Source organism: Alligator mississippiensis, chromosome 10 (genome assembly GCF_030867095.1).
Source record: "Alligator mississippiensis isolate rAllMis1 chromosome 10, rAllMis1, whole genome shotgun sequence".
In the NCBI taxonomy this organism is placed as follows: domain Eukaryota; kingdom Metazoa; phylum Chordata; order Crocodylia; family Alligatoridae; genus Alligator; species Alligator mississippiensis.
This window is the reverse complement of record NC_081833.1, coordinates 26329459-26355462: the sequence shown is the minus strand read 5'-3', so window position 1 is coordinate 26355462 and position 26004 is coordinate 26329459. Positions and strand designations below refer to the sequence as shown.

The 26004-nt window shown below is 55.5% G+C and overlaps 2 protein-coding genes across 14 annotated transcripts in view; one reads left to right on the top strand and one right to left on the bottom strand.

Annotated features, from left to right (window-relative positions):
- The first annotated feature begins 1722 nt into the window (after positions 1 to 1722).
- Positions 1723 to 10179, top strand: RHBDD3 (rhomboid domain containing 3). Of its 4 annotated transcripts, XM_059713583.1 has the most exons (7): positions 1723 to 2126; positions 2255 to 2795; positions 4259 to 4479; positions 5169 to 5558; positions 7211 to 7376; positions 7953 to 8294; positions 8826 to 10179. In XM_059713583.1, exons 3-7 carry the CDS (start codon positions 4326 to 4328, stop codon positions 9019 to 9021), a joined length of 1248 nt encoding a protein of 415 aa, XP_059569566.1. In that variant the 5' UTR covers positions 1723 to 2126; positions 2255 to 2795; positions 4259 to 4325; the 3' UTR covers positions 9022 to 10179. The 4 variants fall into 4 exon arrangements, with proteins under 4 accessions (XP_059569566.1, XP_059569565.1, XP_006265904.3 ...); XM_059713582.1 differs by having other exon boundaries at positions 1723 to 2795; XM_006265842.4 differs by lacking the exons at positions 1723 to 2126; positions 2255 to 2795 and adding an exon at positions 2832 to 3165.
- A 376-nt stretch (positions 10180 to 10555) lies between these two features.
- Positions 10556 to 26004, bottom strand: part of EMID1 (EMI domain containing 1) — a 69437-nt gene continuing 53988 nt past the window's right edge. For 5 of the 10 annotated variants that reach the window (XM_019493662.2, XM_019493663.2, XM_059713579.1 and 2 more), the window contains 6 exons: positions 24695 to 24784; positions 24012 to 24055; positions 23696 to 23758; positions 22663 to 22707; positions 21973 to 22017; positions 10556 to 12605 (listed from right to left, as the gene is read on the bottom strand). In XM_019493662.2, coding sequence (XP_019349207.1) covers positions 12354 to 12605; positions 21973 to 22017; positions 22663 to 22707; positions 23696 to 23758; positions 24012 to 24055; positions 24695 to 24784 — 539 coding nt within the window. In that variant the 3' untranslated portion in view covers positions 10556 to 12353. The other 5 variants (XM_059713577.1, XM_059713576.1, XM_059713580.1 and 2 more) reach the window with 5 other exon arrangements.

The window sequence follows — 26004 nt, the reverse complement described above, 5'->3', positions numbered from 1 at the left end:
TAGAGGACATAAAGGCATCCAGTTTCATATCAATAGAGGACAGAGTAGCAGAAAAATGGAATGTCCTCTAGGATGGCCACCCTAACTCCTATACTTGCTAGTAGAAATGCAACCACACTGGAGTTTCTTCCCACCCACTTTAAGTAAGGGGCTTCCACAGCTACTACAAAGCAAATAATTAAGTATTTCCACATTCATACTGATTCCCAGAGCTGCTCAGTTTGAAATAAGACCAATGTATAATATTACATTTCCACTTCTCTCCATTCAGGGAAGTCTTGGACTCCACCAAAAGTTATTCCTTGGCTGACTGGAAAAGAAACAAATGACCACAAGCTTTGGATGATCTTTGTTTACAATAAGTTGGTGACTCCTGCTCATGCATTGAACAAGCTAATCAAAGATACTGAGTCCAGGTGGCCAGCTGGGTTAGCATGGTGTAGGCACACAAGGCAGCAACATCATAAACTTCATGTCCAACCCACTTTGACTGCTCAACCAAAACCACCAGGCTGCAGCAACTGGGAGCACCAGCTTAGAGCAAGCCTTGAACTCATACCTTTGCCACAAACAACCTGGACTACTCTGCCATTGCCTTGAACAAAGCATTAAAGCTCATGGGGGGATCACAAAAGTTCAGCTAAGCAGCCTGGAGGTCAAGATCCTAGTGAGGCTGTATTCCTTTCCCCACCCAAGCTCATAAAGAGCCTTGCTAAAATAGTGAACAACCCCCCTCCATGCATTCCTTTAACTACAGCAATACATTTATAGTGGGACCACCCTCCTAATAGGATGTAGGCACCTGATTTAGAAATTTTGGAAAAAATCTCACTAGGTGCTCACCTGCATCTTCAGATGCCTACATATCTCCTCATTCCTAGTCCTCCACAACCATCCTTCATCCCTCCAAGCAGACTGTTTGCATTTACATAGAGTCTTCTCTCTGCTGCTTGGCTCAGCCTGTATCTACCTCCTCCTAGACCCAAGGAAGGGCACTGGATTCCCAAATGTTTGCCCAACTGCTCCTCTGGGCCAGCTCTCCCAGATCAATCACTATAGTTAATCCAGTAAAACATATCACGAAAAATCCAGGCCTAAGTACCTTTGATAACCTGGACTCAGGGGTAAGAGTTCTGACTGGAATAGGAGCCAACCATGAGTGGCTGCTAATTGCTGGCCCAACAGCAAAAAACCCTTCCTCTCAACTAAAGACCTTTAATCATTGGGCCATTAGCCCCTCCTGGGCTCCCCATCCTAAATGCTGATTTCAGTAAAGCTATTGATTGGTGTTTTTTACTACTTGATACAATAATAATATATAAAACCCAGTTCTCAGAATCAGGCTAGTAGCAAAAGAAGAAGCATAGTCCAGTGTTTTGAAGAGAGGGCTTGCAGCTAAATCAGTATGTTTGTATTCTCTGCTATGTATTTTTTCCCCAGCTACCTCCTAAAGTCAGCACTTTCAGAAAGCACCACCAACTACAGGGTCACTGCTATGTGACCCCAACAGCTTGATTTCAGAGGCATGGAGCTGAGAGCTCCCATTGACTTGAATAGCACTCTGTTACCACTGGTTTGTAGGCTCTAGGTGTTTCAAATTGAGCAACCAAACTCTGAGGCATGCAAAATTAACATGTGATTGCAAATACTGGCCTTAACCACTCCATGCCTCAGTGTGCCTGTCGATCAAAAGGGAACAGTAACACCTGCGCACCTTGAGAGTGTTTGGAGATCCTCAGACTCAGGGAGCCAGATGCAGTGACAGGGTGTGCATTTATTGTTTCTCAGGAATGTGTATTTGTTAAGCATAGTAATATTAATTTTGAAAGAGCTGAGCACTCTGACTCCAATCCCAGGAGTGACCAGCATTGTACAAACCAGGGTCCTAAAGCGGGCAGAAGACAGATAAACCACCAGCGAATTTCAACCTTCTTGATGCTACCAGCCTGCTACAGTCTCTTCATATTTTGGTTTACCTATGGGTATCCTGCCTCAATGCTGAGTCTGCTCAGCTTCGCAATCATCCTATACATAGCAGGAGCACAGATTTGAACTGGTCTATCTTGAGAATCCTCTGAGGATCTGAGGGCAAAGATCTTGCAATCATCAGTGAGCCACTGCAATTTGTAAGGGTTTCTTGAATGTAGTTTCCATGCCTGGGTTCCTTATAGGTTGGCCAGGATAACTCTAGAAGGTGTCCTACTGAGAGACAATGCCACATAAAACATTCCGTTTTCTCCTCCTCAACTTTTAGGATTGCTACTGATGTGTCCATGAAGATAGAGCTGGTGTGACTCCACTGGATTCAATGGGAACTTGGAGTAGCACCTGCAGAGCTCTCTTGTCCTGTCCTGTGGCTGTGGTGGGGACAAGTCATTCAAGATTGGGGGGGGAGTGACTTTGTCTGACTTTGGGCAAGACTTGGGAGTGGACACTGCAGCCTCATGTCTGCCCCTACCCTAGTGCTAGAGAAATGACTGCTCAAGGAGGGGGTTGCCAGATGGAGTTGTGCTGCACTGAGGGGCTGATCTGATCCCTCACTGCCAGGCCCCTCGTGTTATTTGCCCTAGTGCAAAGACAGAGCAAAATGTTGCTAAACCAGAAGGGACCCCACCTGGCCAGGGCACCCGACTGGGACTCTTGAGTGCGAGGGGTGTTGCCAGAGGGGAGACAGGTGGGAGGAGCTGTGTGGTGAAGGTCTGTGAGCACCCACTGCTGCCAGCAAATCCTGGGGATGGATTCCCTCTGCCTGCCCGGCCCCTGAGCACGCGCCCGGCAGATCACCACGGGACGGGGTCTGTGCTTTATTTCACAGCACCCCCTTCCAGCAAGTACCTCATTTGCACTGACCGTACACACATGCAGCAGAGGCCTTGCCGGGTTGGATCAGGCCAGGCGTACAGCCCGACGAACTCCTGGCTCGTGGGCAGCACCAGTGCCCGGGGGATGCAGGAGCCCCGCCTGCCCCCACGCTTGGGCACCCCGGGCCTGGGAGTGTCGGGTTCTGCCTCCCTCCCACGAGAGGAGCAGGGTTTGAACACTTCCCTCCGGAGCTGCAGCCAGGACCTCCTTCCACCACAGAGCTGCCACTTTGGTGATGTTCCCTGGCTGCGCTGAGAGCCGGTGACATGGCTGAGCTTGGTCCCTGCAGCCCGGAGCCCATCGGTAACAGGACAGGTTTCCCTGCCGAGGCTGGCCCCTGCAGCCTGGCGCTGCCTCGGGGCGGTGGGGGGCGGAGGCATGAGCCGTGCAGGGGGGAGCTGGCAGGGGAAGGGGAGCCCAGGGCTTGCAGCTGCGGAGGGAATTGGAGCTTGCAGCACCTCCCCGGGTACAGGGACGTGGCACCTGCTGCCCCCAGGGGCGAGCACCTTTGTGCCCCTGGGTACCTGCATGCATTGGCCTGCAGGCTCTTGGGGCTGAGCCTGGCCCCTTTCATCGCCTCCAGGAGATGGGATGAATCAGGCCCAAGGGAAGGAGAGACCCCTGGGAGGGTCTGGTTGCACCGCGGGCGCAGGTGATGAGGCGAGCGGCCCCCCAGCTGCACGGTTTGCATGAGAGGCAAGGCTCCAAGGCTGCCAGTGCCCTGCTAGTGTCAGCGTCTGGCGGGGGCAGGAGGGTGAGGCTGAGCTGCCTGTGACAGGGCTGTCCTGTGGTCACCACTTGCTAGCAGCAGTGACTTTTGTCTGAGCTTTCCGTCTCACAGCTCCAAGTGCTTCCGGGCACTGCCCTGAGCTGATGCCAGCCCACTGCCAGTCCTGGCTCGAGGGATATGGCAGGAGCAGGGGTGGTGATCCTGCCCGTCCGCTCCATACAGAATGGCACGGGGCTTCGGGGCACATGCAGCCTGCCTGTAATTCCCCCACTGATTAGGACCTGGGATCAAATTTCTGGGACCTTGGAAATAGGTACTGCATGCCAGGGTCATGTGCTGGAGCAAAGGGCTGAGAAGGTGCAGTCTCTTGGTACAGAGCAGCCTGCGCAGAGCCAGGGGGCGGCCTGGCAGGGCTGAGGTTCCCTGCTTCCAGGTGTTTTGGGCTGCAGGGGACCAGGTGCAGGCAGGCCCCTCTGCCCCTCTGTGTATTGAACCCTGGGGTACAGCCTGGCAGGGACCAACCTCGTCTCACTGGGCAGAGGCCTGGTGTAGGCCCCCTTGCTGCACTGGTTTGGGTGTTAGGGGATGAATTCCCTCCTTCTCCTCACAGCTGATCCCAGAGTGCTGAGATCTCTGAAGCCTGGGACTGCTCTGCTTGCCTTACAGAGGCCTCTGAAGCCCAGAATCTCTCCAAGGATGACCATGGCATGAATGTCTCTGCTCCATCAATGTGATGCTGATCAGAAGACCCCTTGCATTGAGGTGGGGGCTGGAGCCCCCACCTTTTGCCTCTGTTACCTTAATGATGCTTCTCTGCTTCTTGTGGCTGGCGGGGGTTTGCGAGAGTCTCTCCCTGAAACCAGCCCTGCTGCTCCAACACTTCCAAGGTGGGTACCTGCCAGCTCTGGCTTCCTCCTCCTCCCCCACCTCTCCTCTCTGTCATAGCCTAGCCTGGATCCAGAGCTCCAGAGCTTGATCAGCCTGGACACATAACCTATCCCTGGCAACTGGCTGAGGAAGATCAGAATGAGAATCCTACAGGGAAGAGAGGAGATTGTGAGGGACTGGAGAGTTGTACTGGGGAGAGATTGGGGTGAATGAGACAAGCGGATGGAGAACAGGATGGGGTGGGAAGCTTTGTTGCCAGGGGTGTTGAGTTCCCCCTGCTCCTTTCTCCTCTACCTGGGCTTTCTAGGCTCACTGTGGTGGCCTTCCAACTAGGTGGATGCTTCCTGGTCCTTGGCCTCATTCCCATTCCTAATAGCCGTGCCACTATTTTACTTGGCCCTGTGTGAGCAGCCTCAACAGGGAGGCCAAGGGTTAGGAAGATTGTGAGCTCCCTGTCAGATGACAGGAGGTAGAAACACATCCTCCTAGTATGCACATGCTTAGGAAATGGCCTGGGATAGGCTATAAGGGGCTTTGCACCTGGTATCACATGCTGTTCTTGGGGGACAGGGAAGGGGACAGAACTGGTTGGCTCAGCTCTAGGTCACAGTTGCTAACAGTGAATGCTGTGAGCTGGAGGGTGCCTGGATGCCTGTGTTAACATGCCGCCCTTTGCTTTCTTCCCCAGTGTATCGCCTGGTGACCTACTGCCTGTGCCACACAGACCCGTCCCTCCTACTCCTCAACCTCCTACTCTTTCCACTGCTGGCCTGGCCTCAGGAGCGGTACCAGGGCACCCTGCGCTACCTCCATGCTGCCCTGCTCAGTGCCTTTGCCTCTGCCCTGGTCTACCTCATCCTGGTGGGACTCTGGGCAGCTCACCCAGGCCCTGCCTGCAGTTACACTCCAGTCCACCTGGCCATGCTGGGGCGACACCAGGCATGGAGGACACGAGTGAGGGGCTGGGGACAGGTGGCTATGGCGGCACTGCCTTTGCTGCTTCTGGTGGTAAGCCAGCTTCTTCTCCCTGGATCACCATGGCTTCTGCACCTGAGTGGTGCTGTGGTGGGGCTGGCCTGTATCCTCTGTCTTATGGTTAGGGAGTTCACGGCATCCGCTCACTCCTGCTACTGATAGGACCCTGAAGCAGCGGTGGGGGCAAGGGTGCAGGTCTCATGGGATGTCCTATGAGCCAGTGGGACCTGTTGGCTTCTGGGGTGAGTTTGTGAGGGAAGGAAACGAGGCCTGTGATTCCAGCCTCAGGGAAAAATCCTGCCTGGCCATTACTAGATGAGGCTTCATGGGTCCCCTCCCCCACCAGATTTGTGGTTTTAGCAAAGGTAGCCCACACAATAGCCTGTGGGCCAAAGTCAGCAGGGGGAGTGAATTAGGATGTTAGATATAATCAGGATGCAGCAGAGAAGCAGTGTCCCTCACAGTGACCAGGCATCTTGGGGTTTGCCAAGAGGCTGCAATCTACCTGCCATGGGGGCAGCAGGAGAGTGGCCAGGGGCAACAAAGGCAAAGCAGGCCTCTGCCCTCTCCCTCCAGGCTGGTGGCTGTAGACAGCACTGGCTGCCTTCAGGAATCTTCAGTGAGGAGGACAAGAAACTTGGGGCCATGTTCCTCCAGGCTTGAGGCAGGTCTGGCTCTGCTGGAGTTGATGAGGATCTGTGCTGGTAAATGCAGCCACAATTTGGCTCTTTCTTCTCTTCTTTGGAGTTCAGCTACTGGAGAAAACAGACACCTCTGAAGGAAACCCCCAGTGTGGTGGTGTCCAGCCAGAAGCTAGTAAGCAACAGGCTTCTTGTAGCCCAGAAAATTACAGTGAAAACTGGCATTGGCAGAGAGAGCAGGTAACTTGCTCAGTGTTGTTACCCGTGGGCCGGTGGAGGTTGGGGGCCTCTGACCTGGAGTCACAGAGTTGATGATTTGTCCTGCTCTAGAGAAGGGACCTCTCTGAGTGGTCTTGGAGCTGCTCAGGCTGGCAGTGACTGCAAGCTCTGACCATCCCATGGCGTTTTAGTGGTCTGGGTGACAGGAGCTTGTTGAGTCTCAGTTCAGCTCTAGTGGCCAAGTGATCCACTGCATAGGAACCACCATGACCACAGTGAGCCTCCTGATGGGCTAGAGAGGCTGCACTCCTCCTTCCAGGGGAGGTGAGGTGAGGCCTGCTGGGGGTTGGGAAGTTGGCACTGGTGGTACTTTGGTATTGATAGAGGGAGCAATATATGCCTGGCAGCTCCTAGGTTCTTGGTGATCTGGCCAGAGCTTCTGCCCTTTGTCATCATTACCCCAAGGGCCACTTGTTAGAGTGGAGTGCCTGGTGCCCAGTGCATGGCTTCAGCATTCCCCTATCCAAATCCTTTGGGGGCTTTCCCCTGCCTTGTGCTCTGGAGACCCTGAGTACTGTTATTAAGAACCTGAGGGCTTCCTCTCACTCGGCTGAAGTGGGAGCAGGTCCTCAGTGGCAGAAGTGTGTCCTGCAGAGACTGCAGATCTCTTTGTATGTTGTGGTAGTATGATGCATGCTGGGACCTGAATGCCCGATGGCAGGGTAAAGTGCTTGGCCCCCTGCATTGAAGATGAGCACAGCAGCAGGGAACACTGAGGTGCTTCTGGCCTGGCCCTGGGGTTAGCTGGCTCCTGACTAGCCATAAAATTAGGGAATCCTGGCCCTGGGTGGGTCAGGCAGGGGGCATTTTCCTTGACCCAAGGAACTACTGGCAGATTGGTCTGGAGCCTTCTCACGGCTGGAGCTGTCAGAGAGGCACCTGGAAGCACTGCAGGATGCTGTGGTTTGCCGGGTTCTGGCACGAAGGGGCTTCATCCGCTTCATCCTGTCCCCAGGTCAGGGGATCCTTCCCATAAGCAACTTGGGCAGCAGCAGAGACAGGTAAGGGAGGCAGCCCAGCACTGGTTGGGATTCACCCTGCTCCCAGGGAGAGGCTGTCTGCTCACAACCCAGGTCTCTTCCCCCTGCCCCAGCCTGGCCTGGTGCCCCATGGTTACTGTGGTATCTGGTGGTAAGTTACTCCATGGGCTTGCCCCAGAGTACCATGGAGTATTATGTCAGATCTCCTGTTCCCCAGGCTGGCTGGCGGGGAAGACTGGCCTTGGGTTCACTCACTAGCAGCCCCTCTAACCTGGGACTGAATGGCAAGAAGCTTGCCTAGCTGGGCAATGGGGGCCCTGGTGGGCAGGAAGGGGTGGGGGATTGACTGGGAACCTGAGCTCCCAGGCATAGGGGGTCTCTTGGTTCAGTGCCGTAGGGTCTGGCTGCTACATGTCCCACACTGCACCTGCTCCACCCCAGTCAGATGGTCAGATCCTCATCTCCTGCCCTTTAGAGCTAGGGGTGCACTTTGTGGGTGGGACCACGCCACACCTATCCTACCTCCCTTCTCTGTGGGCTGCCCCAATTTGCTTGAACTCCCCTATAAGACCCTCTTTTTTCTCTTTTGACTTTCAGCTCTCCAGGACCCTCTGTCTCCCCAGCCTGGCAGCTTTACCCAAGGAGCCCTTTGGATCAGTCAACTGCAGCCCCTGGTCCTCCTTGGGCTACTGAATGGCCCAGGGTCTGGCAGGACTCCAGGCTGCTGCATACCTCTGTCCCCTTGTCTCACTTCCTAGACCTCTACAGGCTGCCTCCCCCATGGGCTGTCCCCATCCAGCATCCCCAGGCATCAGTGGGAGAGGCTCTGCTGGATGAACAGATGCTGCAGGCCGGGATCCAGGCCTCCCTGCAAGACACCGGCCTCGAGGCTGCCATGGGTGAAGTGAAGCTTTCCAAATCCTCCGTCTCCTCCCTCCGGTAAGGGGATGGGTCTGAAGGGACAAAGATGGAGGGGAGGCATCCCCTTGTGACAGGTGATGCTTTATTTATATGGCTTCTAAGCCGGACCCCAGGGGGGAGGGTGGGCCTGGTCTGTGGTTTCCTCATTGGTCTTGAGCACATGGCGTGGGTTGCCTGGGCCACCCTACTCCCTCCTAGCTGTACATGGCTAAGGGGCACACCATGGCTTGTTCATACCCCATGGCTCCCCACTATTAAGGAGATGGAGAGTGAAACTCTTCTGTTGCCAGCCTGTCCTTGGTCCTTACCTTGTGACTGACAGAGTGGCATAGCACATGGGGAAATACAGCCCATAAAGTACATGAAGGGCAAGGGTCTGCTGCCTGTTCCCTTGTATGTCTAGCTGGCACGGGCAGGTTCTGTGGGCAGTCTGGGCATTTCACCACAAACCCAAGGCCTGTCCAAGTCAACCAGCCTCTCCTGGGGTGGAAACTCTCACAAGAACTCCCATGCTGACCTCCCTCTCCCTCTCACCCCTTCTTGCCCCAGGCTGCAGCAGCTGGAGAGAATGGGCTTCCAGACGGAGGAGGCAGTGGTGGCACTGGCAGCCACGGGCCGCGTGGAAGGGGCTGTCTCACTACTTGTTGGAGGCCAAGTTGGGGATGAGGCCACGGTGATGTCAGAGAACAGGCTGGCTCACCATGAGCCTCCGCAACCCACAGCTCACCATCACACCATGGAATAAGGGTCACAAGTGACAGAATGAAATGTTATCAATGAGAGGCAATGGGGTTACAGATCACTGAGAATGGGGGGAAGGAGGGAGGCAGAGCCCATGAGTGGAAGCACTGACCCCTTTGCTATAAGGATCCCTCCACTCCAAACCATGGACCTCTGGAAGGGTCATTTGCAGACCTCAGTGGGGCATAGCTCAGTGAGAGGATGGGAAGCATGAGCTTGCATGGTGGGGAGGGATGTGGCAGGGCGTCAGTGTCAGGGCACTGAGTGGCAGATCGGTTGCAAGGCTGAGACACTACTCAGATTGTGCCAGGGTGTCACCATACGGTGGGGTCTTTCAGCAGCCCCTTGCCTCTTCTCCCCACTGTCCCTCCATGCTCCATCTTCTTGTTTTCTGTCATACACCTTCCTCACTGGGCCTTGTTAAGTAATGCTAGAATTTGATTGCCCATTGACCCAAGTGAGTACATGCTGGCTGAGGCATGTTTGGATGTTCCTGAAACTTGTTCCAAGCCAGATCCAGGGCTCAGCTCCTGGAGCAAGTGTTCAAGAAAGGCCATGCGAGCAGGGAAAATGTATTTGCTAACCCGTGATTCACTAGCGTGAAATGTAGATGCATTTTGAGGCAAGAGGGTGAAGGGCAGAGCTGAACACCAGAGTTGTGAGACCACATAGATATTGCTTTCATCCTGGTGCCATTTGTAAGGGAGGCTGGAACACAGGTGAGATCTATGCATGGGTTCTCCAAAGTCTCACCTACCGTGCGCGATCATGTGTGGTTTAAATTGCCACGTGTGGCCCCACAGCTGCTGTCTTATTGTTCCTGGAAGTCCCACAGTGAAATATAACCCAAAGTTCTGAGAATCCCAAACCTCTGTAACCACAGCTGCCACAAGCTGGCACCATGCCCAGGCAACATGTGGGGAGGGCGAGCTGAGGGAAAGCATCCCCCTGGTTCCATGGTCCAGGGTGCCTTTACTCTGTGGAGTCTTCAAGCCACCCCCATCTGGAGTGACATTCCTGGGTCTGAGTCAGCAAACCCTGCCTCAGGGCACTTACTTGGATGTGATGGGAACTCCACCCATGTCAAGCCAATCTGTGGAGCCATCCAGCTAAACCTCACTGCTATTTCTAGGAGCAATAAAGTTTCCACAAGCTCCAAAGAGCCTGCTTGCTCTGGCTGTTTCTCATCATGCTCCTTCAGGCTCTGCCAGTGTCCTCCCTGAGCTGGCACATCTTCTCTAAGTACTGATGGACTAATCCTTTGCAATATACTGGCCTGCTGCATGCTGGAGAGCACTGGCGGTGGCTTGTGTCTGGCAGGGGGAGGGGAAGCAAGCGAGAGAGCAAGACTCTCTGGATCAGTGGTTTTCGACCTTTTTTTCATTTGCAGACTGGCTTGCAATGAGCCCTGCAGTCTGGATCTGGCCGGCAGCATGGGGTGAGTTTGACTCCCCTAGGTTGCAAGGTGCTCAGAGCTCCTGGCCTCCCACCCCTGGCTCTCAGCTCTACTCTGTGTGAATGCAAACAGACCCCTGGGCTAGCAGGCATCAGTGAGATGTTTTAATGACCATAATACATGACTGGTTCCCAGAGTGGCCAGGGTTACAAGCATATGTGATACAATAGCAGGGGCTCTCCCCAGCTGCTTGTGCACTCGGTTCCTTTGTTCACTAGGTTGGGCAGGGGGAGGGGAGCGGTAGCAGGCATTACTGGCTGTCAGATTTGTATGGACCAGCCCATTAATAACTGGAGCTGCCCCTACTCCTGGCTCCTCTGTTGCAAGCCCTGCTTCCCTTCTGCAGCCAGCTGGATCAGTGAGCAGTGTTGAGGGCCTGTGGGGTGATGCTGGGAGTTGGAAGTGGGGTTGGGCTGTGGATGTGGTTGTGCTCCCCTTCCACCTTCTTCCTTGCCCTGCTCTCCAGATGCTGGATGCAGAGGTGAAGTTCCCTTATCCATCAATGAGGCAGGACAGGAAGGGAGCCAAGACCCCTTATGCCCCTTTCCAGCCAGGCAACTACCCCCTTGGTGATGCTTTCACTCCTAGATGGGAGATCCTTCAACTTGGGCTGGGGATGCTGCCTCATGGGCGGTCATGTTAGACCTTCACCTGCTCTGCCTCTGGTTGGATGAAGCAAAGCTGCACCACAGTGCAGGAAAGGAATATGGCAGTTTAAGCACTGGGCAAAAGCTTCAGGTGGTGGCAGGTGTGAGCCAGTATGTTAGAGAGTGCAGAGGACACAGCATGGTTTGTCACCATCATACCTCCATGACTGGGGCAGCCAAGGGGGCCTGGGGACTGGGTCAAAGTCATGGACCCATGTAGCTTGGGAGAGTCAAAGGCATGGAGAGTCCCACAGTTCTCCCCATGCCTGAGGCATGGAGCACCAAAGTGACAGGCAGGCAGCTGAGCTCCACTCCAGCATTGCCTTGCTGCTTTGGTTTTCAGTGGGTAGTGCTGGCCTCCTGCTGGGACAGGTTGGACCACCCGTGGTGATCAGAGATTGCCTTGCTGGGCTGCAGAGTCCCAACCAGATGGGCAGGCCCTGGCTGGCAGGAAAGGGGGTAAGTTCAGTGTAGCTGCCCTGACCTTGCACTCACCAGTAAAAACAAGGCTTCATGGGAGAGAAATGATTGCCTTAGGGCAAGAGCAGGCAAATATTTTGGGCAGAGGGCTGTTCACTGAGTTTCGGCAAGCCATCGTGGGCCACATGACAGGCAGCCCAGGGCAGATTAATATTAATTTTCTAAATTTGTAGGGGGCCCGCGGGCTGGATAGAATGGCCTGGCGGGCTGCATCCGGCCCCCGGGCCGCATTTTACCCACCCCTGCCTTAGGGCCTGGTGAGGGTGGAAGCAAGGCAGCAATCCCCCTAGCCACCAACGTAGTGGAAGCAGAGCTAGGAGGCCTGGAGGAGGGGCAGTGCAAACCATCCAGGGACTCAGGGGCAAGGTGGGAATGGGATTGCCTTCCTCTTGGCCCCAGGAGACAGGGAAGCAGCAACAAACTATAGGCCAAAGCACCAAGGTCATCCCCCAAGTGCAGAGTCATCTAGAGACGTCTGCCCCAGAGGTTAGCACCAAAGATCACGAGTCCCCCCTTCAGGACAGGGAGGGGAGTGTGGGAGCGGGCCGGGGCTCTGAAGACATCGGGATGAGCAGAATGGGGGCGCGTTCATACACATATAGCGCTGGATACAGGCCTCTTGAAAAATGAAGAGCAAATAAATACAGAGCGGTGCTGCCATCGGCTCCCAAGCACTCTCCCTGGCTGCAGCCCCGGGGGGCCCCAATCACGTTGGCTGGCTTGGGATCCTGGGATGGCCCCTCATGTGCTTCCTCATGTGACAGTCCAGAGTGACGTGGAGGGATGGGGGGAGGCAGGCTCATAGAGAGGCCGTGGTGCTGGGGGCAATGGCTCCCTCTTGCGCTCCGCCGGCCAGGGCCACGCCTTTTCACTGCCTCTCGTCCTGGCCCTTCTGGGACAGCTGGCGGGAGATGATCCGGTAGGCTGCCAGTCCGCTGCGCTTGCCTCGGTAGAAGTTGGGGCTGCTAGTGGTGAAGGGGCCAGCTCCTGACCCTGGGTCTGGTTCTAGCAGTGAAGGGAAGAAAATCAGAGTCAAACCCTGGGGCTTCCCCACTGTGAGGCACACCCAGGAAGATGCTGGGAGATCGCAGGGTGTTATCTTGGCAAGGTGGGGTGGTTCTGTGTACAGCTACCACCCAGCAGCTTATCATCCCTGGTGCAATGCCAGCGCACTTGCTTCCATCTGGCACTGGAAGACACAGCCTGGTCTGCTGCTATTTGCCCAGGTTTTGCTGGTTGTTGAGAGCAGATGTCAAGGACCTACAGAGTTTGGAATCAGATCGTAAGATCCCCCAAGCCTGAAGTCTGGGCCTGCCCTGGTCTCAGGGACAGCAGGGCACATTCACAACGGGCCCAGGCTTGGCTGAACAGTTGGTGGGCATTGCTGCAGCCTTGCCTGGGTGAGAACAGTAGGCTCGTGTGATTTAGTCCGATGGCTCAGGAAGGCCGCAGGGAGGGGCTGGTCCGTCATGTACCCTATTATGGGAATTTAGGTCCTGGTGACCTGCTTGCCTCTGGATAATGGGTAATGTTCTGATATCACAGGGACCAAGGAAATGAAAGGTTCATTGCGGGAGGAGATTTGAATCTGACTCTTACAGTTGCTGGTCTGAATTTCTAGATGCTTATGGAACAAAACTGTGCTTATTAAGGATTCAACAGCCTGTCACACCTGTCTTTAAGTACAGGTGCAAAAAGCTCAAAATGTATGTACATGTCACCTAAGGAGACACAGGGATTACAGTTCTCATGAAAGGGATTGTAACAGACTGGGTGTGGGATGGTGACCCTTACTGCTAACTGAGACCATGCAAAATGGCTAAAAGCTACAGCTCTGGTTCAAGCCTAAGTTACCCAGCTCTGTAATGCCATACACTGAATGCAAGGAAACTCCCCCTGGCAGCAGACTACTCTGGCCTGTATTTCACAGAAGGCACTCTTATGGTCCCTTCTGGTCTTAAAATCTCTTCAGTCCTGATACTGCTAAGAGAAAAGCAGTCAGGGGAGGAAAATGCCTTTGCTTCCTTATCCATCACAAAGCAGGGCCACAGACCATCAGACCAATTACTTTCCCTCTATTGCTCACTTTTGAATGCCAAGTCCAATAAAGATCAGCACTCAGGGCTCCCAGGCTAAGTGAGGACAGCTCTGCATTCCTAACTTGCTCAGGGCCCTCTAAGACTACAAACAGTTTTACAATCCAATTCCCTTCCCACTGTTCATATGCTTTGTTCACATCTTTTTCCCTTGGCCTTGCACTCAGGACAGGCAATTTCATATTGCCCCTCACTTCTACTTCCTGGCTGTCAGAGGCCACCTCTGAGCTGATGCTGCCTTGCACCATGTGTGTTCAGTGAGAGTGTAAGGCTCAGCTGGTTTATTGCACGCCCCCCTCCCGCCCCCCCTTCTCCCCAGACAGGTGATTTATGCCTGTGCTGAGATAAAAGGAGTCAAGGGCAGCTCTCCCCTGTGGTCGCTGCTTGTAGGTAGAGGATAGGAGACCAACAAAGAACATTTCTATAGCAAGAGACTAAAGAAAGCCTTGAGCCCCATCAAGTCCCCAAGACATGAAGGGGGTTTCCTGATCTAGGTAGCAAGTGCCCAGGCTCTAGCCTTCATGCCTGTCACTAAAGGCTGTTCATGCAGCTGGGCTCAGCCCACAGCTGCTGTTTAGAATGGTATCTGGTGCACTGTCTTTGTAAAGAGCACAGAGAGGGGGTTGTTAATGAGGGTGGGAGGTTGCATCCTGCTCCTACAGAACTCCTGGGGGGTTGGCGAGATTTGGCAGGAACCAGCCCTGCTATCAGAACTTGCTAACTCTGAGGCTGGTTAAGCAACAGATCACTTAAAATCTGCCTCACTGGAAGTGCAGGATAGATAATCACTTGTCTGTGATAGTTTAAACAGGGACAAGCTTGCCTTGAGCGAAGGGGTGACCCCTGGAGGTCCCTTCCAGACAGGTCTTGTTGGGATTCAGGAAGCTCCTGACACTGTGGGGTCTGCCATTTGCCATCACCACATTAATTCTCTGCACCTGCGATTTCCCAGTCTCCCTGGCCCCAGGCATGTAACACATGTCACACAAGGCTGTGACCAGCGCATCCCATGTCCCCTCTCTAGATCCATCTGTGACAGGCTCTCTCCAGGAGAGAGGAAGGCAACTCCCTCCCTCCCAAGCAAGTCAGGAACGGTTGATGCCACGGACTGGTCTGATCACGAGAGGACAAGGCCCCTATGCAAGGATGTAAGAGATTCCTACACAAACCTGCCCGTGCTAAGGATGCCCCAGTCCATGCTCTGTGTCCTCTACCTCAGCCCCCACCACAGCTGGCAGTTACGAGACAGGAAGGGTTGTATCAGCACCTAACTGGAATCCCAACCATCTGGCTCCAAAGGGCTTGCAAAACACAGAGGAGTTGTCATCCACAGACTTGGCATGCAAAAGGGGGAACCCGCGGATACAACGGGGGTCCCCAACACAGGCTGGCTCCAAGCGGCCCACTGACTCAGCGAGCCCAGCTCACACGGTTAATGAATCATGCTGAGGAAGAACAGAGAGTAGGAAAAGTTGAGCCTCTTGTTACCTGGCCAGATGATGGCTTCCAGCAAGGTGACCCTTCTAGCCAGGAGCTCCAGCTGGGCCTGCTGCTGTAGGAAGGTTTGTAAGCTAATGGCCTAGTGGAGATTGAGAAGAGCACAGAGTGCGAATTCATTCACCCTCGATGTGGGAAGGGAAAGATAGGGAGGATCCGTCACTGTGGGCTGAGCTGGGGAACCAGGACACCAGCTTGGAAAAGTGTGAGACAGGGGACGTGATGTGGGGAACAAGGGTTGTAAAGGACACAGAGACAGGATCCAGGCTGCTCTGAGCTAACGTGGCAACTGATGCTCAGTGCCCTGTGAAGGATGGGCGAGGGGCTGGTCAGCGAGCAGGAAGCACATGCTGTCCCATCTCCTTGCTTGCTGGGATTTCAGGGAATCAGGATGGGGCACAGCCCATGACAGTGCACACACAACTCGGGGCTGGGGGTGAGGTCAGATAGCTCTCTGGGAGGGCAGACAGAGCCTATCGCCCAGCACCCACTGAACTCAAAGACCAGATGGGGTAGAGGGAAACCTTCTTCTCTCCTCAGCTCTGGCTCCATCCCCACTGAACAGGATTGGGGAAATCACTCTGGGTCCCTCTCTAATGCTCCTAGAGCCATCTGTTCAACCTGCCTCCTCTTGCTGCTGAGCTGCCTCCTCTGCAGTCCTGAGCAGAACAGTGTCTCTGTTCAAATCTCTCCTAATCAGACGGGCTTCCTTTGGCTCCCCTCCCTCTGCTTGCTCCACCTCACTGCTCAAAGTGCTGTTGGGCGCGGGAAAGTGCAACACAAAGCAAAGGATTCTGGCATGGCAGGAGGCAGCTCCTGTGAAATCACCCCATTTATGAGTGCAGGACACCTGGCTTGGGGGCCAAGTCCAAGCAGGTTTTTACAGTACCAAGTCAGAGGCACTTCCCTTTCCTGCTGCTCAGGAGAAGTTATTGAGATCTGCGTGGAGCGAAGACCCCTTGAAGTCTTCTTCATTCTGAGTGTGTACAGCACTCTACACCAGGAAGGCCTGATCCCCGATTGGGTCCTCAGCCAGCTCCCATAATACCAACACCAGTCATCATAAGGGAATGGGGAATCTGGAATTGACCATCCTTTTCCCCTGTTGCCACCAGAGGGTGCCCTCCAACCACAAGTGGCTCCTACCAAAGCCAGTCTCTTGCCTGTCCAGAGCAGGCCCCTTCTCTCCATTGGGAGCTGCACTCAAATCCTGCAGGGCTGAATCTGGCCCCTGGGTCTGGATGAATCCAAGCAGCTGTCTCCCTGCCCTGCTCCCCACTGGTTTAACTGCCCCCTGTTCTGTGAAGTCAGTGCCTGAGCGGGGGCAGGGGGAGGTATATCATCTCGGCCATTTTTTGGGTGTCCTGGTTCCCTAGACCCTCCCCCAGGTCGGAGGGAGAAGGGTGGGGGGATGGATTGGGGGTGGGGGTTCCTCTGGCAGCTCTATGACATCAGCAAGAGAAAGGCTGCTTTGATGTCATCAGAGCCTGGCTTCACATGGTTGACCTATGACCTGTTGAACTGGGATGATGTCATTGCAGGGAAGTGCTCCCCCCTCCTCCCTACCCGCACACACCTGAGGCCAGTCCCCAGGACAGATGCAGAGGGCTGGAAACCCACCAGCTGCCGTAAGCAAACAGGCCAGACTGCCCAGGGGGAGAGATGGACTCAGGAGCCAGGGGCTCACAGGCCATGGGGCCAAGCAGCCCCAGCCTCTGTCTGACCGCAGGCCCCCACCCTGCCCTCCCCTGGGGCTGAGCAGCATAGGGAGGGAAGCCTGGAGCACTGTTTGCTTGGGGGCAGTGTGGGGACCTTTCCAGACCTCTGCATGAGCTGCCCCTAGCCAGCCCCAGCACCACACCTGCAGCCTGGGATTCTGTCCTTCTGTCTGTCTCTACTCACCATAAAGCCCAATCATTGTTTCCAAGATTAAAACCCTCTCAGCTAAAATCTTCAAAGCCTCTCGGAGCTGGTGTAACCCCTCCCCCTGTGGATGAAAGAGACAGATACAGCCGTGAAGGGTACGCCCGTGGGGCCGGGGCATGGGGGCCCGCTGGCCTGGGTCAGCCCTCTGACCCCACAGCCTCCAGGAAAAGGGTGGGGGACCCAGAGAGGGGTGGTCCATCCTCTCCAGGGGGCACTTTGTTAACAAAGCCCCCCCATTTGGCCCGCATTAACAGGCATGCACACGCAACGCCTCAGGGAGGGAGGGGAGGGGGCACTGTCCAGCATCCACCACGCACAGCTCATGCTGGTGGGGAAGGAGGAGCCAGGCCAGCCCAGAGCATGCACCCCACATTCAGCAGCAGCATGGGCCTGGCTGGGTCCTGTCCCAGCCGCTCCACCCTGCCTCTGATCCAGCCTCCTCCAGCTTCTGAGCCCCTGGGGCCTCCACCCTTCAGATCGCCCCAACTACTGCCCTTGGTTGCAGTTCCTCAGATGGGATAACGGGGCCTGCAGTGCTCAGGGCAGCCTACAGGGGTTGCCACTGGGCCACACGTGGCTGTCTCGAGTGCCCCCCCCCGCCACAAGCAGGTAAGAATTCCTAGGTTTGTCCCCCCCCCATGCAGGGAACACAGCCAGGCCAGCGTACAGGATTTATGAGCCTCAAGTCTGCCACCTCGCCCCCGGCACCTCTCAGGGCTCAGTCTCCCTTTCCAGCTGGGAGCTACCCATCCCTCACAGTGGCCTTTTCAATACAAAAGGGATTCAGCTCCAAAGCCGCTGAGCACAGACAGCCCCAGGGTTGTCTCGGGGTCTCCAGCTTCCACTATGAGCTGCCCAGAGGTCTGCATGAGGCCTCCTAGGCACAGATTCTTGCAGAGGCTCCTGGATGGGCCTATTTCCCTATACTCTGCTCTCTGTACATCCTTTCACAGCATCTGATGAAGTGAGCTTCATCTCACAAAAGCTTGTGCTATATCTATCTATCTATCTTGGTTAGTCTATAAGGTGCAAATCTTCCTGCTTTCTGCTCAGTGCTACCTCCACTGCCTGGTGGGGAAAGAATCGGAGCTGTGCCTCTGAGAAAGGAATGGCACAACCCTACACCTCTCAGCAGTGCCCATGGGGGTGCTGGGGGTGGCTCTACGGAGGGCTCCTCTGCACCTCTCCCCCCCCAGCTCATAGGACCGTAAGGGACCTGTAAGATTATCAAGTCCGGTCTCCAGCCTGGGGCTGCAAGGGGGCAAGGGCTATTGTAGGCAGTGCTTGTCCATGGGCATTCTCCCACCTTGGCTAAGGTGTTGCCATGGCCTCAGACTGGCGCTTCAGAGGGGCTGTGGTGGAAGTAAGAATTGCCCCTCAAGATGATGCCGCAGCCTCACTGAGCTCAGACCTCCTGCAGGATGTAAAATCAGGCTGGGCCTAGACTCTGACTCTCCCTGGCTTTTGTCACACCCCACAACAAAAGGGGATAGTCCCAGGATAGTAAGGCCCTGTGAAGGCTTATCTCCCCCTGTCATGCTCCCCAGATCAACCATTCTTCCCTCCCCATTACAGAGCAAGCAGGACACGGGGGGGGGGGGGGCACTAGCCAGGGCCATGCATGTGGCTAGTACAGGACCCCCTCATACACAGCATTACAGGTGGGGAGAGGGTGTGGACACAGGCAGGAAGGGAGGAGGACAGGGGAGGACGTGGTATGCAGCCAGGATCTGTTAGTGAGACAAGGTGGGGTGCTGCTGGCACCCGTTGGCTCATCAGGACCCTGAAGCTCTGTGGGCACCAGGAAGGGCAGGGAATTTCTTGTTGGGGTCCTCAGGCCCTGCCTATAGGGTGGCTAAAACCATTCCACAGCCAGGCAGTATTTTATACCCACTTTATACCAACTGCTTATAGCAGACCTGCTAGGCTAGTAAGCAGCTACACAGGACCTTGGTGAGGTGGGCAGTCAATCTTGGGCTGGGGTTAGCAGGAAAGATGATGAGAATGGCAGAGTCTGCAGGAAACAGCATGCATGCTTATCACAACTGGGGTGACACCTCTATCACTGAGACCTCTGGGGACAGAAAATGGCTTGCCCCCTTTGCCCAATACGAAGGGCAACCCATTTTCTACAGGAGTGTTGAGGTGGTGAGGATGATACCAAACAGCCTTGCAGGAGGCTGGTGCTGTGAGGACTTCAGCCAACCAAGGACCCCTGAATGCAGATTCAGAATGCCCTTGAATGCCAGAGCAAAGGGCTCTGTGTGTATGTGGGAGAATGTGACAACACAGCCAATGTACGGTCAGGCTCCCCAGGTCTCCCCATGACAGGTGAGGATGGGGGGCTCTTGCATGTCACTTTCCAACACCTTCTTTGATCTGTGGCAGCTACTCATGTCCCATGGCAACCCTGAGTCAAGGTTATTGGAAGGCAACTGGCCTGGTCCCACTGGAACGCTTGTCTGGATTTCAGGCTGTGTGTGTGTCCCCAGGGTCTCCTAGAGTGACCATGGGCCAGCCTTCACAGGAGCCTGCCCCTCTGCTAGAACAGTCATAGATTCATAGAGTCGGAAGGGACCTCAGTGGGCCATCTAGTCCGACCCCCTGCCCCTGGCAGGCAAGAAAAGAGTCACCAACCCTGGGGTCATGTGATCCCAGCCAGGTGCCTGTCCAGTCTCCTCTTGAAGATCCCTAAGGATGGGGTGAGCACCACCTCCCTTGGGAGCCTATTCCAGATTCTGGCAACCCTGACTGTGAAGAACTTTCTCCTAATGTCCAGCCTAAACCTTATCTCTAGGAGCTTATGGCCATTGTTGCTTGTCATTCCAGGGGGTGCCCTGGTGAACAGATCATCGCCTACTTCATATTGCTCTCCCCTTATGAATTTGTACGCCTCCACAAGGTCCCCTCTCAGCCTTCTCTTGGAGATGCTGAAGAGGTTAAGGTCCCTTAGCCTTTCCTGCAGGCCTCTAATCAGGCAAGTGGCCCTTTTTTGGATCCTCTCCAGGTTGTCCACATCCCGCTTGAACTGCGGCATCCAGAACTGGACACAGTACTCCAGCTGTGGTTTGACCAGTGCCGCATAGAGGGGGAGAATCACTTCCCTGGACCTGTTTATGAAGCACCTATGGATGCACGACAAGGCGCGATTATCCATTCTCTCTGTTCTCCCAGGGTGCCTGTCATGAACTGTCCAGCACCATGAAGCCGAAGTCTGTCAGCTCTACCAGAAAGCAAATGGTCAGGTTGGGATAGGAAGTGCCAGTCTGATTCCCAGTCTTGCCAGGGCTGTGTGCATGGAGGGCAAGGTGCATGGAGAGGGGTCATGCCCAGGTTGGGTTAGTAGTGGGGTTACTGCAGACCGCAGGCAGCTGGGCTCCATAGATGAAGACAAATGGGTCAAAACAGGTTCTCACAGCTGTATCGATCACTAACCACCACCAGGATGAGGGGGGATGGATGAACTGGCACCTCCCACTTTTACTGGTCAGTCCAACCATGCTGCATAGCGCTGCATGCCATATAGCCACTGGGTCCCAAGACTATGGGACACCTGCTGGCAGGGCAACTCCTTGTGGCAACCACTTATAGTGGCCTGGTGGAGTTTCAGGACCTAAGCCATGGCCCCGTTTCCACCTCCACCCCTACCCACATGATTTTTTGTGCCAGAACAGAAGTGAGAGGTGTCAGTGCCTCCAACCAGACACTGCCCCCAAGAGCAGGATGGCTGAGAAGTGGGCCCTGGGGGGAGATGGATGAAAGACCCCAGGGCAGGGTGACATGATAGGGTGAGGAGGGAATGGAGCAAGAGAGAGACAGAAAGAAAGACAGGTGGGACGGAGGAAGGATGCCTCTGAGTACAGGTCAGGATTCTGGGAGCAAGGGCTGCCACCATGTTTCCCTGTCTGTCCCCGCTACCCCAGGTTGGCATGGGAAGGCCATCACACAAGCCCCCATGTCTACCCATCACCACACCCTCACTCAATCCCCTGCCCACCACAGTGTCATCTTGGTGGCAGCCTGATGGGTCCCAGTAGTCTGTCCCCCTTCAGAGGCACATCCCCATCATCCTCACCATTGGCACCATACCACCAAATGGGTCATCCTGCCCAGTGTTTTATACCCAGATCTTGGCAGCTCATGCCCTAATTGGCTGCTCTGAATGGCAGTCACTGACCTTGTGCCCACTCACGTCTTTGCCCGCAGCATCAGGGAGGATTGTTCAGCAGGCTGCACGTCTGTATATCATGGGTGACAGCTGTCCCACAGGGGTAGGCCAGCTCAGGCAGGGAGCCATGGTCTGAGTGGCCAGCTGGGCCTCCAAAGGGAGGGACAAGGGACAGCCCAGCAGGGACCGGCCACGGGATTCCACTGCGAGGAGGTAACAGGTTCTCCCCAGCGTGGCCAAATCAGGAGAGGACTTCATGGGGTGGCAGGAACTGTTCCCTGGACTCCAGGTAGCCTGCTAGGCTGGGAGGGTGTCTGAACACCCTGGTGCTCTGGGGTGAAGAAGTCCAATCACCTTCTGTGATCCATGTCCCTTCCCCCAGCCTGGGGGGAGGAGGAAGTCCTGGATTCCCTTCCCCTCCTGGTATAGGGCACTGGCACCCCATTATAACCGGCTCCATTGGCCTCAAGTGGTGACAGCCACAGGGTCCCAGCACCAGTACTACTTCTGAGACTTTGTGCCCTGCTTCCCAGGGGCTGGGATAGGGAGGTTGGAGAGTGAGGTGGGAGCAGGCAGGAGGCTACAGTGCCAAGCCCTGGGGTTCCTTGGAGAGGTGGTTGCTCAGGGCTGACTACTGCATGTAGGACAGCCTGGGGTGAGCGAGCAGTCCCTGCTTGGTGCTTACCCAGGTGCCCTTCTCCCCTGGCTCTCCTTTTGGGCCTGGCTCCCCCTGGAACAAAGAAAGGAGAAGGATGCCAGATAATGATGGGAATGGCCCTGGTGGGTGAGACACAGGGTGCCCAAGAATAAGAATGGTACAGGAACGAGATCCCCAGGGCAGGTCTCACCCAGAGCAGGGGACAGGAGGGCAGGGAAGAGGACACGGCAGGACAGGATTCCCCACAGCATGAGGAGGAAGCTAGGCCTCTAGCCCACCATGGCCCATCCCTAGGGCAGGGGAGACCCCAGCCAGGCCCCTTCCCGCAGAAATGGGGGCACGAACCCTTGGCTGAGCCAAGGCATTGGGACAGACCCCTGCAGCCAGTCACAGGTACATATGGGCTCCCTGGGCACAGGCGTTCAATGCCCTTCCCCAGGGTGCAGCTGGTGGGGGGTAGAGGGGATGAGAGGGTCATAGGCCACCCCCTCCAATTGTGGAGTTAAGGGGCAGGGGTGTGGAGAGACCCACCCGGCATAGCGTGGCAGTGGTAAAGAGGAACTATGAAGATAGACCCCTCCTGCCATGGGGCCCAGGGGATGAGGGACATGCGGGGCAGGGGCTATGGGGCTTTGGGGTGAGAGCTTCCCTCCAAATGGAGTCAGTGGAGTTGGAAGGGAGAGCCCCAGGGTATGAGAAGCAAAGCCTACAACTTACTCGCTCTCCATCCAGGCCTCTGCTTCCAGGAAATCCTTGAGGGCCCTGAGCAAGAGAAGAAAGCTAGTCACTGGCTGTGTCCTGGTGTGCTGCCCCAAGGAGCTCTGGCCACACACTCTTCAGTGTCCTGCTGCCTTGTGTGTGGCCAGGCTACTGGCTGGACCCTGGGCACAGAGCAAAAGGCTGCTGATCTGGGCCCCACCCCCTCATGGAGCTGTTTCTTAGGCACTGGGTCCCTCATGAGAGGGTAGCAGCCATTGACCCTATTGTCCCCAGGGGACCACTGCCACTGTTCTCCCTCTTCTGTCCATGAAGTGGTATTGCTGTTGCCCAAACTGCCCAACCAGGGAAGGGAATCACTGAGAAGGGACAGCATCTGTGTTTGATGCTGCTGGGGGATATAGGTGGCACTGACCACCCTAGAGACCCAAGCCACCCACTGATCCCCTGCAGATGTACAGTACTGCCAGCCATGGGGGCAGTATCCCCCAGCACTGTACCCTGCCTCCGTGTCTCCCACTTGTGTGGGAGGACTCCTGTCAGGCTGAGGGAAGCTGTCTCCATGGCCTCTCTGCTGAGGCTGCAGGGGAAAGGGCACCTCTGGGGCAATGACAGGTTCTGGCCTATATGGGACCAGGCTGAGACTCATCAAAGTAATCTCACACAGATTCCTGGACAGGAGCCCTGGTGTGGGAGTAAGAGACCCTGGACTGTCTCCCTTCAGACAGGCATAAAGCTGGAGAGCCACTCGGGAGTGGGGCATCTCCTCTTCCCACTGGTGCCCTGATCTTAGGCCTCTGGCAATGGCACAGGAAGGAGCTGAGGTGCAGGAAGGTGGCTGGCTTCATTCCCCATCTCTGTTTCCTTCCACTTCCTGGTGCCTGAGGGCTGCTAGGGTCTGTGCATTGAACTGCAAAGCCAGGACACCCCAAACACCCCTCCTCTTAGCCTCATCTGCTGCCGTACATGCACACCACTGGCCAAGAGCCACCAAAGCTGTGAAGGGCCCTGGCAGGCTCTGAGGGTCACTCACTCGGTCTCCTTTTTCCCCTGGAAGGCCAGCAGCTCCATCAGCACCTGGTGCTCCGGGTAACCCCTGCATAGAAACACCACCACAATCAGCACCTCTGGCACTTCCCAGCCTGTGCCATGGCAGCCAAGGCCTGGGGGAAGGGCAGCTGGCTGGCAGAGTCCAGCTCATGCCAAGGGGAAAGGAAAGACTTGGCTGCCTGGAGAAACAGGACAGGTAACCACTCCAGTAAGAGCGGGATGAAAAAGCCCCTCTCCTCCTCCCAGGCCTGTGAGCAGCGCTCTGTGCCCTCCCTTTCCCATGCAGCCCCAGCACTTACATCACGCCCAGCAGGGCCTGGTAATCCAATTGGGCCTGGGGGACCTGAAAGAACAGAGGACATACATGTTAGCTCTTCTGTGGTGCCTAATCCTGGAGGGGGGGCAGGACACAGCACAGTGGGGACCAGTCAAGTGAGCCCACTGCAATATGGACTGGGTCCCCACCAACAGCTACTGGTCTGTTCAGTCTGGCACTTCCCTCCCTCGATGCTCAGTATCCCTACCCTCAAGGACAGCAAGTCCCCATGCCCTATGGGCCTGGCTGGGGAGCAGTCCTCATGAAGTCAAGGCAGGGACCTTGCTGTTTGCTGCTAATGACAATGTGGGTCCCATCCAATGGGCACAGCCACATCCCTGAGCGAGGGCTCGGACAGGTTTATTGGACAGATACCTCCTACTCAGGGGAGATGCTATTAATGGTGCTGACACTAAGGGGTAATTGAATAACCCACAGCCATTACATGAAGGCGGGGGATGGAGATGGCGTTGAGCACGTCTACTCAGCCTGAGACATTCCTGCAAAGATGTGGATCCACCCAGCTTGGCATCCATTGTGCTGAGCTTGCCCTGGGCGATGCCCTTTCCCAACACCCCAGTGGGAATGTGAGTGCCCAGCAGGAGATTTTCCCCAGGGGTGGTCACTTAGCCAACCTGAACCAGGGGTTGCACTGTGGGGACTTACCTATTGGCCCCAAAGGCCCAGGGGGCCCAGCCGGTCCCACAATGCTGATGCTGCCAGCCTCAGTGAAGGTATTTGACAGAAGCGGGTCCCCTGGGAAAGAGTAAGGAGGGATCAGGGAACAGGTCAGCTGCCCAGTGAGGCAATGAGCCCCCATGCCCCAGAGCTCATAGAAAAATAGGCTGAGCATTGGAACCTGCTTTGCTGAATGCAGCCCAGCCATAGATCCAGCTAGGTAGGGTACAGCAGGGACACACTGCCAGTGGCAGAAACATACAGGCACGAGAGGCCACATGTGGTTCATCATACACATGTATGCACAGTCAGACATGTGCCTGGCTGACACATTTTGGCCTTGGGTGTGAGACACCATGCTGAGCGGGTATAACCTCACCTGGTGCCTTCCTCTGACAGACTCTGACCCCCAACAGGGCCAGTCCCTGCAGGGGGAAAAGTTGCCTGCTCTTAGTCAGTGTATCCCATGGACCCTGCCTGCCAGGCCACATGATCACCTGCATGCACTTATTTAAGGAAATATGTGGCCTACTGAGCAGAGCACTGGCTTAGGGCATAGAAAATATTGGTTCTAGTCCTAGCTCTGGCACTGGATTGCTGGGTGACCTCAGGCAAGTCTTTTCCCCATCTGTGAAATGAGAGCAATGATCCCAAGTTCTTTGATTAAAGCATGCTGAGACCTGTGGCAGCCACCTGCTAGCTAAGGGTTGGGTGTTGTTATATGTGAGGGCAATGAGGCTGAGGCACAGGCACAGGCCAGCAGTACCCAGGCCCAGCTCAGCTAGGGATGCCTGCCCCAGAAATGGCTTGGTGGTGTCCACTCCTATATTTTGAGTTAGGGTTAGAAGCACTTGGACATTAGGTGCTGGCAGTGGGAGGAGAGCTGATTGAACCATTTGCCAACAGGGTCCTTGGTACTTTAGTTATTGCAACCCTGGGTTATGCTCTTGCTGGGAAGGTGTCAGACTACCGGCTGAGGGTTTGGGCGGGGGGGGGGGGGGGGGGGGGAGGGGGGGGATGGAGGGTGGCAGGGGAGCCAGCTCAGACAAAATTGAGAATCTGTGCTCCCAGCAGGAACAGGACAGACTGCATTACTGTCAGTCACATGCAGGCACCCAACTGGAGTTGTCACAAGAGCCTGCTTTGTTCACTGCTTCTACAGCTCTTGTCTCTCTTTCAGCATCCATGGAAGGGCCACCCAAGCAGAAGCCAGAACATCTGTGTGGGTTTGGGGACCCTGAGGTGACCAGGACAGGGCAGAGTGGCTGCTAAGCCCAGCTGCACATCACTGAACTGCT

Excerpts from the sequence above, each read along its gene's own strand:
- RHBDD3 (XM_059713583.1), top strand. The coding sequence starts at position 4,326 with ATGCTGATCAGAAGACCCCTTGCATTGAGGTGGGGGCTGGAGCCCCCA. Across the intron at positions 5,559-7,210 it reads TGCTGTGGTGGGGCTGGCCT|ATTGGTCTGGAGCCTTCTCA; the intron begins GTATCCTCTGTC and ends AACTACTGGCAG. Across the intron at positions 8,295-8,825 it reads TCCTCCGTCTCCTCCCTCCG|GCTGCAGCAGCTGGAGAGAA; the intron begins GTAAGGGGATGG and ends TTCTTGCCCCAG.